The sequence below is a fragment of the Ostrea edulis genome, chromosome 10 (genome assembly GCF_947568905.1).
Source record: "Ostrea edulis chromosome 10, xbOstEdul1.1, whole genome shotgun sequence".
NCBI lineage: Eukaryota > Metazoa > Mollusca > Bivalvia > Ostreida > Ostreidae > Ostrea > Ostrea edulis.
The window spans coordinates 11691039-11703760 of record NC_079173.1 but is presented as its reverse complement, the minus strand read 5'-3'; the positions used below and the strand labels follow the sequence as shown (position 1 = coordinate 11703760).

The 12722-nt window shown below is 34.5% G+C and overlaps 1 protein-coding gene across 1 annotated transcript; it reads left to right on the top strand.

Moving 5' to 3' along the window:
- Positions 1 to 5: 5 nt before the first annotated feature.
- On the top strand, positions 6 to 12501 carry LOC125666814 (esterase OVCA2-like). Its single transcript, XM_048900109.2, has 8 exons — positions 6 to 214; positions 1676 to 1698; positions 3095 to 3165; positions 4676 to 4747; positions 5532 to 5650; positions 9331 to 9412; positions 10488 to 10628; positions 11582 to 12501. Exons 1-8 carry the CDS (start codon positions 206 to 208, stop codon positions 11734 to 11736), a joined length of 672 nt encoding a protein of 223 aa, XP_048756066.2. The 5' UTR covers positions 6 to 205; the 3' UTR covers positions 11737 to 12501.
- The last annotated feature ends 221 nt before the right edge of the window (positions 12502 to 12722 follow it).

Sequence of the window (12722 nt, the reverse complement as noted above, 5' to 3'; positions counted from 1 at the left end):
GGAAAATTTGTGTCGTTCATCAGAGAGGGAAACGATATTTTTCTTAATAGATAAAAATGAAGTGTTTGTCATCAGATAAACAAACCGTAATACAAGGGTTGAAATATGAAATATAAGGTTTTTCATAAGAATAATAAATAATACGGATATTCATACGTTTTCATTCCGAATTTCATGTTTTACTTTCGATTTTGAAAACAAGAACATGTTAAAGGTGAGTTCAAAATTGATAGAAGGCGTGGGGTATCTTTTTAGGGATAGGACGCCTAGGGGTGATGTGAGAGCATGCACAGAAGGAAAGGCCTGGGGGAAGGGTAATTTTTAGAGGTTCTGTGAGGAATGACAAGTTGATGAAGAGGTGAAGTTCTTCCTGTCAAGTGGCATGCAGTGCCTTATGGGGCTATTAAATATAATTGTATTCGGCACGCCCGCGCGTCAACTTGGTCAATGTTTTCCAGTAGAATTTGCTGTGGTAATAAACACTCATATTTATGTAGCAATGTTCCATTATTACCTGAACATATACTGTTTATATCTCTCAACTGATTCGATGTGCAAGAGCTTGTTCTGCGTATGATCAGTTTTTAAATCAAGGGAGGCTACTGACAAATAAGTTGATGGTACAAGGTTTCAACAGTCTCGTTTAAATTCAGCATTTTGCAAATTTTATGGTTGTTATAATGATCTGGTTTGCCTATACAACCTATCATTGGGTCACATGCTGTCTAACATGTACTGTAATTTCATACCGATTGTTAGGCCACTCTTAGAACACTGATTTTGACTATGGATAACTCTGTTTACCTGATCAACATTATACAGTTATTGACGGGGTTCGAGGACAACAGCTGTTTTGTTTGACCCTTGAGGGGATCTTTTGCCCGAAGCTAAGCTGTAGGCTGAGGGCAACAGGTCCGATCGAAAATGCAGTCATATATATATTGTAATTAAAGGTAGTACATAATCCCCAATATTTATGTTGGTTATGAAAACAAGTTAACAGTATTCTGTAAATAAAATGGGGGTGGGTGGGGGCTTTACAGATATGTCATTTCATTAAATAGATAAGTGAACTTTATACATCGTATTAGATAACCCATTCTCAAGATGCTGCAGAATTTACATAACAACACATGCAGATATTTACTATGCTTGGGAGCTGATAATTTGGGTTTTCAATGAGAATTTTGGGAAAAAACAGTTAATTTTCAATTGGAACTAGGACCTTTAACGGGACCCGCATGCAAGCCCTGGGAGTTTCGGTTAATCTGGACACTTTACGTCAGACTAAGAGGGAATGTTAAAGGGATGCTCCTGTGAGGAGGGAACAGGATGAGAGGCAAGCACAGGGGGACATAATCTCGGCTGAGATTCGGTTCGACTGGATATTTGGACCGATTCCTTCACCGAATCTCGGAGCAGTCCTTCATAATTCGCTGTTGGGAAATTCACAAACAACACGCGCAGGACGTTAAACAATATACATCCAATCAACCATAAAGTTAAATTAGTAAATTTTTCTGTGTGAATGTTGAACCTGATCTGTACTGAATGCATGACCACATTACAAATTATACATTAAGGTTATACATTTGTTAACATTTTAATTATAGTGTTAAATGTTTTCAGAATTAGCTGATTTTGTGTAATTCATTATCTTTTGTTTATTTGACAGATATTGTGCATTCATGGATACAGGTAGATATTCATTATTAGATATCAGATATTGTTAGATATCAGATTAATACATATATTTGAACATACACAAAGAGGGGATGGGGTGGACTGCTTTCATATTACAGATTGAATACGTAATTTTTCATTATAATCATATAACATCAGTTTGAAATTAAACAAAAATTTTTTGTCACAGAATATTTTCATAAAGTAGAATGTTTCCTGTCTGAGTATTTTCACATTTTTCATTATTATATCATACATCAGTTTGCAGGGATTTTTTTTAGGGCCTGTAGGGGGCCGAAATAAGGCCCCGTTCCCAATGCTATACAGCAGGTATTTTTCCCAATTTTTGTTTTGAAATTCCCAAACAATGAAAACAGCAAGCAGGGTTGCCAAATCATTCAAAAATCTTCTTCACAGGCCCACAGATTACAATTTTTGCTTCAAAAGTCTTGAGTAAACCTAATTTTTTGGCCTCTACTTATTTGAATGAGATAAGCTTTGACCAAATTGTAAGTCAGAAGGAGCCCAATTATACCTTAAAGCACTCTGAATTGGGGTTTTCCCTATTTCTTTGTATGAAATTTTTTTTCCAATTTCAAGCAAATGTCACTATTTTTTCCAATTGGAAAGGCCCTGGCCCTTGAAATCAAAACCTTTCAAAAAAACCTGGTTTGAAATTCAAGCACAATCTAACCATGCAAATATTAGTTTTCCTGTTTATCAATTAATTGATGTGTTCTTTCAATTTCTAAATGAGTTCCGAATCGGCAATAAATTACATAATATTATAGAACAAAGTAACTTCCTTGTCGTTGAGTTTGTCTCACTTTGACTTGCTTATAGTTTTACTAAGGTCACAAATAAAAACAAACGTGATTGAACCACTGAATCTCTATCAGTGAGCTTTCGATATTTTTGATTTAGAAACTTATTTTATCTGTGATAGCATTATTATTATTATTATATTCATTTATAAAGCACAAAATTACCTATAGGTTCTATGCGCTGTACAATGTTTTTGCTAACAATCATTGATAATGTACTAATAAAAGACCTGCAAGACCTACATGTATAAAGAAAATGATAAAAGAATAGAAAGAATTAAAATAAAACATGGTAGTAAAATGACGAAGTGGTTGACTTTGAGTTGACAAGATACAATTGGCATACAGGTATTCGTATGCTGGATCAAAATTCAGTTTGCAAGAGCTTGCACATGGAATCCTTGATATTACACTGAATTTTACATTCACAGGGCATATTCACGCTTGAACAAGAGTGTATTTAGGTTCTTGCGGAATGCTCCATGTTCTTCAAGCTCTCAAAGTTTCAGTGGCAATTTATTCTACAATTGTGCATTAACTGATTTAAACGATACTGAATTCATTCTAACATAGATGTAATTATTTAGACAGAATAACCAGAGCTTCAGGGAGCGGACAGGAGCCTTTAGGAAGGTTGTGAAGAAAATCGCAGACTTGGGTTAGTACTTAAATTGTTTTTTGGGTTTTTTTTTAAACGTACTAATTTGCACCAAAAACTATATCGTAATTGGTCAAGAAGAAACTCTGTTGCTATATTCATTAGAGTCTTTAATTATAATTTGATTCTTCATACATATCTAATCCTGCAAGGATCCGGGTTAGAATAGGTCCTTTAGTACCCCTTGCTTGTTGTAAAAGGTGACTAAATAGGGTGGTCCTTCGGATGAGACCACAAAAACTGAGGCCCTGTGTCACAGCAGGTGTGGCATGATAGAGATCCCTCCATGCTTAAATTTAGGCTGTAAGTGCCAAGCATAGGCCTAAAAAAAATTTAACCTTCAATGGCAATGTTGACGTCTCCATATGAATGAAAAATTCTCGAGACGGACATTAAACAATATTCAATCAATCATACTGGGTTTACTTGTAATCAAGTTTTAGGATGAATTTTTAAAAAAAAATTAAGTTATGGTATTGATTGATTGCCACATTTGCTGTGACACAGGATCTCAGTTTTTGCGGTCTCATTCGAAGGACCGCCCCATTTAGACACCTCTTACGACAAGCAAGGGTTACTGAAGACCTATTCTAACCTGGATCCCCACAGGAAAGTTATGGTATTATAAAATGAAGTTTGTTGCTCAGCTATAATCAACTTAAATGAAAATACGGATGTATATTTAATTGCTGTTATAAAATTTAGAAATTCATTTCAAAATTAAGGATTATCTCCCTCACGCATAGCTCTTATCCTTGAACGAATTTGACTCCACTTTTTTGGCACACTGTTTTTGCCTATAATAGCTCTAAAACGTCATTGTTATTTCGGATTTCAAACATTTCGGTTTAGCATCACTGAAGAGACATAATTTGTCGAAATGCGCATCTGGTGCATCAACATTGGTACCGTATAAGTTTTACATTACAAACAAAATTAAATTTACGTATTGATTTAGATCATCTACAATTAATCAAGCTGATCTCAGCCAAGTTTTACTCAATATTTTCAAAAAATGAGAAATATTTCATGATCAGCATAAATTGAAAAAAACCAAATAAAAGTAAAACAATAATAATTTGAATAAGTTCATTACAAGTATACACAGGTCAATAATTCATTATTGTGTGTATGGGTGGTTTCATGATAAATTCTGTGATTATGGGTTTTACCGTATTATCTTATATACTTGTAAATGTTCCATTTCATGTGACCTACAAACAATTACTGTGTATAATGCCCAACAGCTACAAACTTGGGTATTGAAGTTTATTTTTCTTTTTTTTTCATGTCGTATTGATTCTTCTTATTTGGATTTTTTCTTTCATGTTTATTATTTTATGCATTATTTGCCCTTAAGTACCCAGAATTGCTGTTATAAATCTGAATCTTGTCTACAATCATGAACAAATTTAGAACATCAGTATTTTGTAGTGTGCATGTGCTTGATATATTGTGTATTCATACTGAAGATGAGTTTTCAGATGTTAATGTTGTTTTTTTTGTTCAGTCTTCATTTCAGCTCCAAATCTTGTCCCCCCACTGGAGAGCAGTGAGGAAGAGGGAGCCACCAATAATGCTGGTAAGTGTCACAGCATGCTGAAGGATTCATGCTACAAACTCAGTTTTGACTTAAATTACGACTACCATATTTTATTTTTTTTTTGGCATATACGTTGGTTTATTGGCAGTATGACTTGAACTCAGAATTCTATGTTTAGAAAAACTGCTTGTATAAAATAATTGTGGATTTTAGGGAAAACATTAATGGTTACTTGTATAATAGATATATAGCAGAGGATATTGCCCTTGATAACATGTTGTTGTTTTTGTTGTTGATATAATTAATTGATTATCTATGGAAAATATAAACTTTTCCACTATCATTAGTTTACCATTTTTTAAAATTTTATCTAGTGAATAAATTTCCTCTGAAAGATATATTTTATCGTGCGCAGAGTTTGATTTAAATATATCAATATAAAAGATTTTTGCAAAACCTATGACATCACACAAGGATCAATCCACCTTAATTGATTAGGTTAACTTGAACTGAAAGTGAGAAATTTTCTAGTGTTGCATTGTAATGATATTGCAGATGTAGACATGATATTATGAACATTTGTAGACATGGTATTGTGAACATTTGTAGACATGGTATTATGAACATTTGTAGACATGATATTATGAACATTTGTAGACATGGTATTGTGAACATTTGTAGACATGGTATTATGAACATTTGTAGACATGGTATTATGAACATTTGTAGACATGGTATTGTGAACATTTGTAGTCATGGTATTATGAACATTTGTAGACATGATATATTATGAACATTTGTAGACATGATTTTACCATTGTAGACCAGAGAGGTTGGTGGTTCTCGTCTTCAGATGATAAGTACGTAGCTCAGGATTTCACCGACTGTTGTAAAGGATACCACGAATCAGTACAAGTCATTAAACAGGCCCTTGTAGAACAGGTGGGTAAATTACTTCATTTTTACTTAGTATTTTAACTAGTATAGTAATACAACGTACTTTTTAGCTTAACTGAACCAAAGGCTCTGATAAAAATTTGGCCATTGTCTGTCGGCGGCGTCAGCATAAACTTTTCACATTTTCATCTTGTTCTCCAAAACCACATGGCCAATTTAAATCAAACATGGCACAAAGCATCCTTGGGTGAAGGGGATTTAAGTTTGTTCAAATGAAGGACCATGCTTCTCAAAGGGGAGATAATCACAAAAATAGGATGGGTTCATTTAAAAACCTTCTTCGCAAGAACCACTGGGCTTGGAGAGCTGAATTTTACATGAAAGCTTCCTTATATAATGGAGATTCAAGTTTGTTAAGATCATAACCCCCCCGGGGGTAGGATGGCACCACAATAGGGGATCAAATTTTTACATACAAATATATAGAGAAAATCTTCTCGAGAACCAGTGGGCCAAAGAAGTTTACATTTACATGAAAGCTTCCTGACATAGTGCAAATTCAAGTTTGTAAAAATCATGGCCCTCAGGGGTAGGATGTGGCCATAATGGGGAGATCAGAAGTGTTATATGCCGATATATAAGAAAAATCTTTTTAAAAATCTCTTGATCTATTTAAGCTAGGGCTTTCATATTTTATATATACACTATTTACCGAAAGACCTTTTATGTGATGCAATGGTGTGTGATCTTGTGACCTTGACCTGGAAGTTTGACCTACTTTTAATAAAAAATTTATCTATACAATATATCCTGAACTATTTTTATAGGTAGATCTTTTATATTTTGTGTATATATTTCTTATGGCAAGACCTTTAATTTTCTATCACGATCTTTGACCTTGTGACCTTGAACTTGGAATTTGACCTAATTGAAGAAAACATAACCTATTAAGTATATTCAGAACTATTTTAGATGGGGTTTTCATATTTTGTATAAAGATTCTTTATGGCAAGACCTTGTACACATTGGTGTTTGATCTTTTGATCTTTTAAAAATAATTACTGACCTATTCAATATCTCCTGAACTATTTAAGGTAGGGCTCTCATATTTTGTATATAGGTTCTTTATAGCAATACCTTATTATTATGCCCCCCCCCCCTTCAAAGAAGAGGGGCATATTGGTTTGCACGTGTCGTTAGGTCGGTCGGTCTGTAGACCACATGTTGTCCGCTCAATATCTTGAGAACCATTCTCCAATCTGATTAAAGTAAGATGTAGCGACATAACAATAACGGAGCGGATCAAAGATCTTATTTTAATCAGTTTGACCATTCTCTTGATGATAATGATATTTCATGTGTGGGTTGGTTATGAGTAGAAGAGGACCCCTATCGTTTTTCAGGTCCAAAGGTCAAGGGTCAATCTACTCTGGACATAGGAATATACTGTCTACTCATTATATTGAGAACCCTTTGCTTGACAGACATCAAACTTAATACACTGGTACATCCTAAGGAGTAGATGACCCCTATAGATTTTGAGGTCACAGTCAAAGGTCAAGGGTCAAACTGGACATAGGAATATATATACTGACCACTCTATGTCTAGAGAACCCTTAGCTTGACAGACATCAAACTTGGTACACTGGTATATCTTTAGAAGAATATGACCCCTATTGATTTTGAGGTCACATGGTCAAACTTAGCTGCAATAATGTAGCCCTCTCTGATTTTTTTTTTTTTTTTTTTTTAGGGAGAGGGCTACAACTCCTTAGGATCTCCGTAATGGTGCAAGTGCGGGAGTGATTCACTCCCGCAACATTTGCGCTCATTCTAAACATTTCCTGACTTTCTTTACGTAAATAAAATGATATTCTATGTTTCTTAGTCAATATATAAATTTACAACTTGCAACTTAAGATTTGTGAGGCTCTATTATACCGTTTTCAACAATTTCGATAAATTCCAATTTCTCGATTCATATTTGTGCGCCATGTTTGATGTACTGAAGTTTCAACTTCCGATTGTCAAGTCATTTGCATATGCCATATAAGGTAGTATTTACATCAATGGACAAGTATGGAGGCGAAAGCTATTTCGTCGGTATTGAAAAGGTTTGAATTTAATATCAAGTTAAAAACCGAACAGCAGAGTGTAAATTCTTTCTGCAACAATATGATTTTCCTTTCTTTGTCGAAGTGGCTCGAGTAACTACATTTTCGCGCTGATTGTCAATGTTTAGGTTTTTCATTAGATCCACCTACGAGATCTCGCGATAACAAGCATGGCGGAGCAGACGAAGAATTTTGCATGCTGTACATTATATTTAATGAAAAACACCTTTATTAGACATGCCCGAGCACAAAGTTAGTACTCCTTTTGGTGTAAACAACATTTGGGACTAATACACAGAGTTTATTATCGGTTATTCATAAAATTATTTTGCACCATTACGGAGATCCTATGGAATTGTAGCCCTATCCCGAAAACGTCAGAATAAAAAAAAATTGGATAGGGCTACATTATTGCAGCTAGGTCAAACTGGACATAGGAATATACTGTCCATTCAATATCTTGAGAACCCTTTACTTCACAAACATCAAACTTGGTACACTGGTATATCTTCAAGAGAAGATGACTCCTATTGATTTTGAGGTCACATGTTTAAAGGTCAAGGGTCAAACTGGACATTGGAATATACTGTCTGCTCAATATCTTGAGAACCCTTTGCTTGACAGATATCAAACTTTGTGATGATGTGTGTGTATAACCCTTTTCAATTTTGCACCATGGGGGGAGAGGCATATGTATGTGTTTTACAAACATCTCTTGTTTTTTTTTTTTAAAGCTTGACCTTGTGATATTGACCTGGAAGTTTGACCTACTTTTAATAAAATTCTTGCATTTTTGATATCTCCTGAACTATTCAAGATAGACCTTTCATATTCTGTATATAGATTTCTTATGGCAATGTCTTTATGTAAAACTTATACGGTACCAATTTTGATGCACCAGATGAGGATTTCGACAAATAATGTTTCTTCAGTGATGTTCAACCGAAATTTTTGAAATCCGAAATAACAACATACTTGTTAGAGCTATTTTAGGGAAAAACAGAGTGCCAAAAATTGGACTGGAGCCAAATACGTCGAAGGATAAGAGCTATGCATGAGGGGAGATAATCCTTAATTTTGAAATGAATTTCTATATTTTATCACAGCAATTAAATATACATTCGTATTTTCAAGCAAGTAACAAAGTACTTTACTACTGGGCTGTAGAGACCTTTATGTCATACCATGAGCAATGAACTTATCCAAAGCAGCAAGATCATGTTAATCATAATGGTGTTGAGGCATCTCTGTGTTATGTGAATTTATTTTCAGTTATGTTGTGATCCTTTGGGGCTAGGTTGGGGCCACAATATGGGGTCGAAATATTTCATGGGAATAAAGATTGATTAAAAAAAATCTTTTTAAGATTACAACAACTGAACAATGGCAGTGCCAAGGTGACTCAGGTGAGCAATGTGGCCCATGGGCCTCTTGTTTTAATCAATATTATTAGGCTTTTGTATTATGTTGAAAGATCATTTGCACATCACATGTATTAAACAGTAAAGGTTTATTGCACTGTACTGACAAACCATTTGTGAGTTTAAATATATTCTGAGATAAAAAGCTGATTGCACTTTTGAACTTCATTTTTTTTATCATCTTTGGCAGGGTCCATTTGATGGTATATTGGCATTTAGTCAAGGGGCTGCCATGATGTCCTTAATATGTGGACTTAAGGAACAAGATCCAGGTGTGATTATTATGAGTCTACTGCAGCAAACTAATGGGGACCAGCATCTGTAAAGTTCATTTATAGCAAACTATAGCAAACTAATGGGGACCAGCATCAGTAAAGCTCATTTATAGCAAACTAATGGGGACCAGCATCAGTAAAGCTCATTTATAGCAAACTAATGGGGACCAGCATCTTCAGTAAAGCTCATTTATAGCAAACTGATGGGGACCAGCATCAGTAAAGCTCATTTATAGCAAACTAATGGGGACCAGCATCAGTAAAGCTCATTTATAGCAAACTGATGGGGACCAGCATCAGTAAAGCTCATTTATAGCAAACTTATGGGGACAAACTGCTCAATATCTTGAGAACCCTTTGCTTGACAGACATCAAAATTGGTATACTGGTACATCTTCAGGAGAAGATGACCCCTATTGATTTTGAGGTCACATGGTCAAAAGTCAAGGGTCAAACTGGACATTGGAAAATACTCTCTGCTCAATATCTTGAGAACCCTTTGCTTGACAGACATCAAATTTGGTACCCTGGTACATCTTCAAGAGAAGATGACCCCTATTGATTTTGAGGTCACATGGTCAAAGGTCAATGGTTGAACTGGACATAATAATATTTTGTCTCCTATATTTTAAGAATTATTTACTTGATTGACACCAAACTTGGTACACTGGTACAGTATAAGGAGTAGATGACCCCTATTGATTTTAGGTCACATAGTCAATTCACTCTTGACATAGGAAGATATTGTCTGTTCAATATTTTGAATTAATGATACTACTATCAATTAAATGATGTGTGTGTATAGCCCTTTTCAATTTTGCACCGGGGGGGGGGGGGGGGGGGGGGGGGATATGTGTTTTACAAATATCTCTTGTTTAAAATTGTGCTCCAGTCCCAGAAATGAAAATTTACATACATCTAAAAAAAAAATTATATTGCAATGTCGTGTTTTTAAAATGTTTTTGTCATTAGTTGCTGTTCATATTGGTCTTCCTACCTGAATCTATTTTGCCATCACATCTTAAGGATCTAAATGTGGACTGAGTAGAGGGACTGATTTTGCTATTTGTAGAGAGTCCATTCCAGTTCGATTTTGTGATACTTGTTGCTGGATTTAAAAGTAGGCAGAAGCCACACGAGAGTTTATATGAGAAACCCATAGCAACACCGTCCTTACACGTGTTCGGAGACACAGACAAAGTCATACCAAGAGGTAACACCTGATTATTAACATTTAAAGAGAAAGGATGCAACACTATCTGGTGAAAAGGGCATCTGTTCACTGTTTGTCTCTCGAGATTTGAATAGTTGTCACCCTTTAACTAACGTGTGTGTGTGTGTATATATGTATATATATATATATATCTATACACACACACACATGTATACTCGCGTATAAATTGACCTGTGTGTAAGTCATTGACAGTTTTTCAGAACTTTTTAGGAATTTGATACTGACCTTCTTGCAAGTTGACTGAATTTTTATAGTGCATCTGTTAGTTCAATACCTTTTTCTTAGCAAGAGTTGTTTTTCTTTCATTTAAGTATTTTCTTTCAACATTGTTACCATTAACCTCATGTTAAATAAACTGAATATAACAAGAAATTAATTTTTTCGAAGTTTTTTTTTTTTTTTTTTTTTTGGTGGTCATTTTGGCATGGTGATTTGAACTATAATTTTGATTTACCCCATAAAACTTGGATATTTAAGGAAAAAGTGTAATTATGAGATCCTCACTCTACAAACTATCTTTGATTATGAGGTTCCTTACTGTCCAAGCTGTATATCATTCTGGTAAAGCCTGATCAGATCATTGGATGTAAAGTTAAGGGGTATTGATAAATCTGCATGCACCCCTTTAAATTGTTTGACAAAGTTTGGTGGTCTGCATTTGTTTAATTTTAAAATACATAAATAATATCACAGTTGCATGTCTTCTCCATTGTTATTTTGCTATTCAAACAATTACAGTGACTCTTGTTGATTTTATTACTGATCAAATCAACAATACTACATTGAAAATTCTATTAAATACCACAGATTGTGTAGCAAGAAAAAAATTCTGGCAGTGGTATGCACATATAAGTTGGACATAGACTTCAGATCAAAATTTTTGATTAAAGGTAGGGGAAACTTAGTAATTTTATTCCAATTCTTATTGACAGAGATGAGTGAAGAATTGCTGCAGTATTTCGTAGATCCCAAAACCTTACAGCATTCTGGCGGACATTTTATACCCGTGTCCGGGCCTCAGAAAAAAGTCTATCTAGAATTTCTCCAACCATACTTAGACAGGAAAAAAGACCAACAGAAAATATGACTTAGATGTAATTTATATTGTACTTGTATTCATTGACTATGAATAAAGAACCACAACAGAGTGATCCTAGTTAAAAATAAAAAGTTGTACATGCTAGATGATGAAGCAATCTGAGAGTATTGCATTAACAATACATGTCCCCTACTGATGCTACCATTATTTGACGGATGTAATTTAAGGTAGCTCACTACACTACAGCTTATACTTTTTATGACACTATGTCACAAGATGGCGATTTAAATGTTTTGTGGAATTATTTGTATCGATTGATTTGTTTGTCTATCATCGTAGCTCAGTGGTTAAAGCATTGGGCTGCTGAACCGTAGATTTCGAGTTCAAATCCCCCAGAGTCTTTTGTTCATGTGTTGAAATAATTTTTTTTTGAAAATCATGTTTTTACCCAAATTTGCATATTTTCTGCCTTTTTGGCATATATACTTATTATATATCATCATATCTTTTATGATTAAATCAATTTGTACTGATTTGAGAAACTATTACAGGGTGTAGTGAACCACCTTAAGAGAATGTACATTTAAGGTAGCTTGAACATTACATTAAGATTTATACATCTTATGACACTACATTACATGATGGTGATTCAAATGTTTTGTGAAATTACTTATATGATTCCATCAATTTGTTTGTATATTTACGAAGCTCGGTGGATAACGTATTGGGTTACCAACCTCCAGATCCCGAGTTCAAATTTAATATTAGCCAGTGTCTTCTGTATTATTTATCGAAATAAATTTTTGAAAATCATGTTTTTTCTCCAAAATTGCAAATATTTTTTATACGCTTGCACAAAATGCAGGAGTATTATGCTATACCGCTGTCGTCTGTCTGTCTGTCCCTTTCACTTTGTCTTTGCAACTCCTACTAAATCCTTTGGGGGACCTTAGTTATAATGAATTTGGGTAGAATGAAAGATCACAATGTGAAAGTGTGCATACTACAAGGGGAATGTTGTCCGATGTTTTTAA

What these genes read in the sequence shown, in the direction of transcription:
- LOC125666814 (XM_048900109.2), top strand. An exon ending in TTGTGCATTCATGGATACAG is followed by an intron (nt 1,699 to 3,094) that starts GTAGATATTCAT and finishes GTAATTATTTAG; the next exon opens with ACAGAATAACCAGAGCTTCA. An exon ending in GGGAGCCACCAATAATGCTG is followed by an intron (nt 4,748 to 5,531) that starts GTAAGTGTCACA and finishes TTACCATTGTAG; the next exon opens with ACCAGAGAGGTTGGTGGTTC.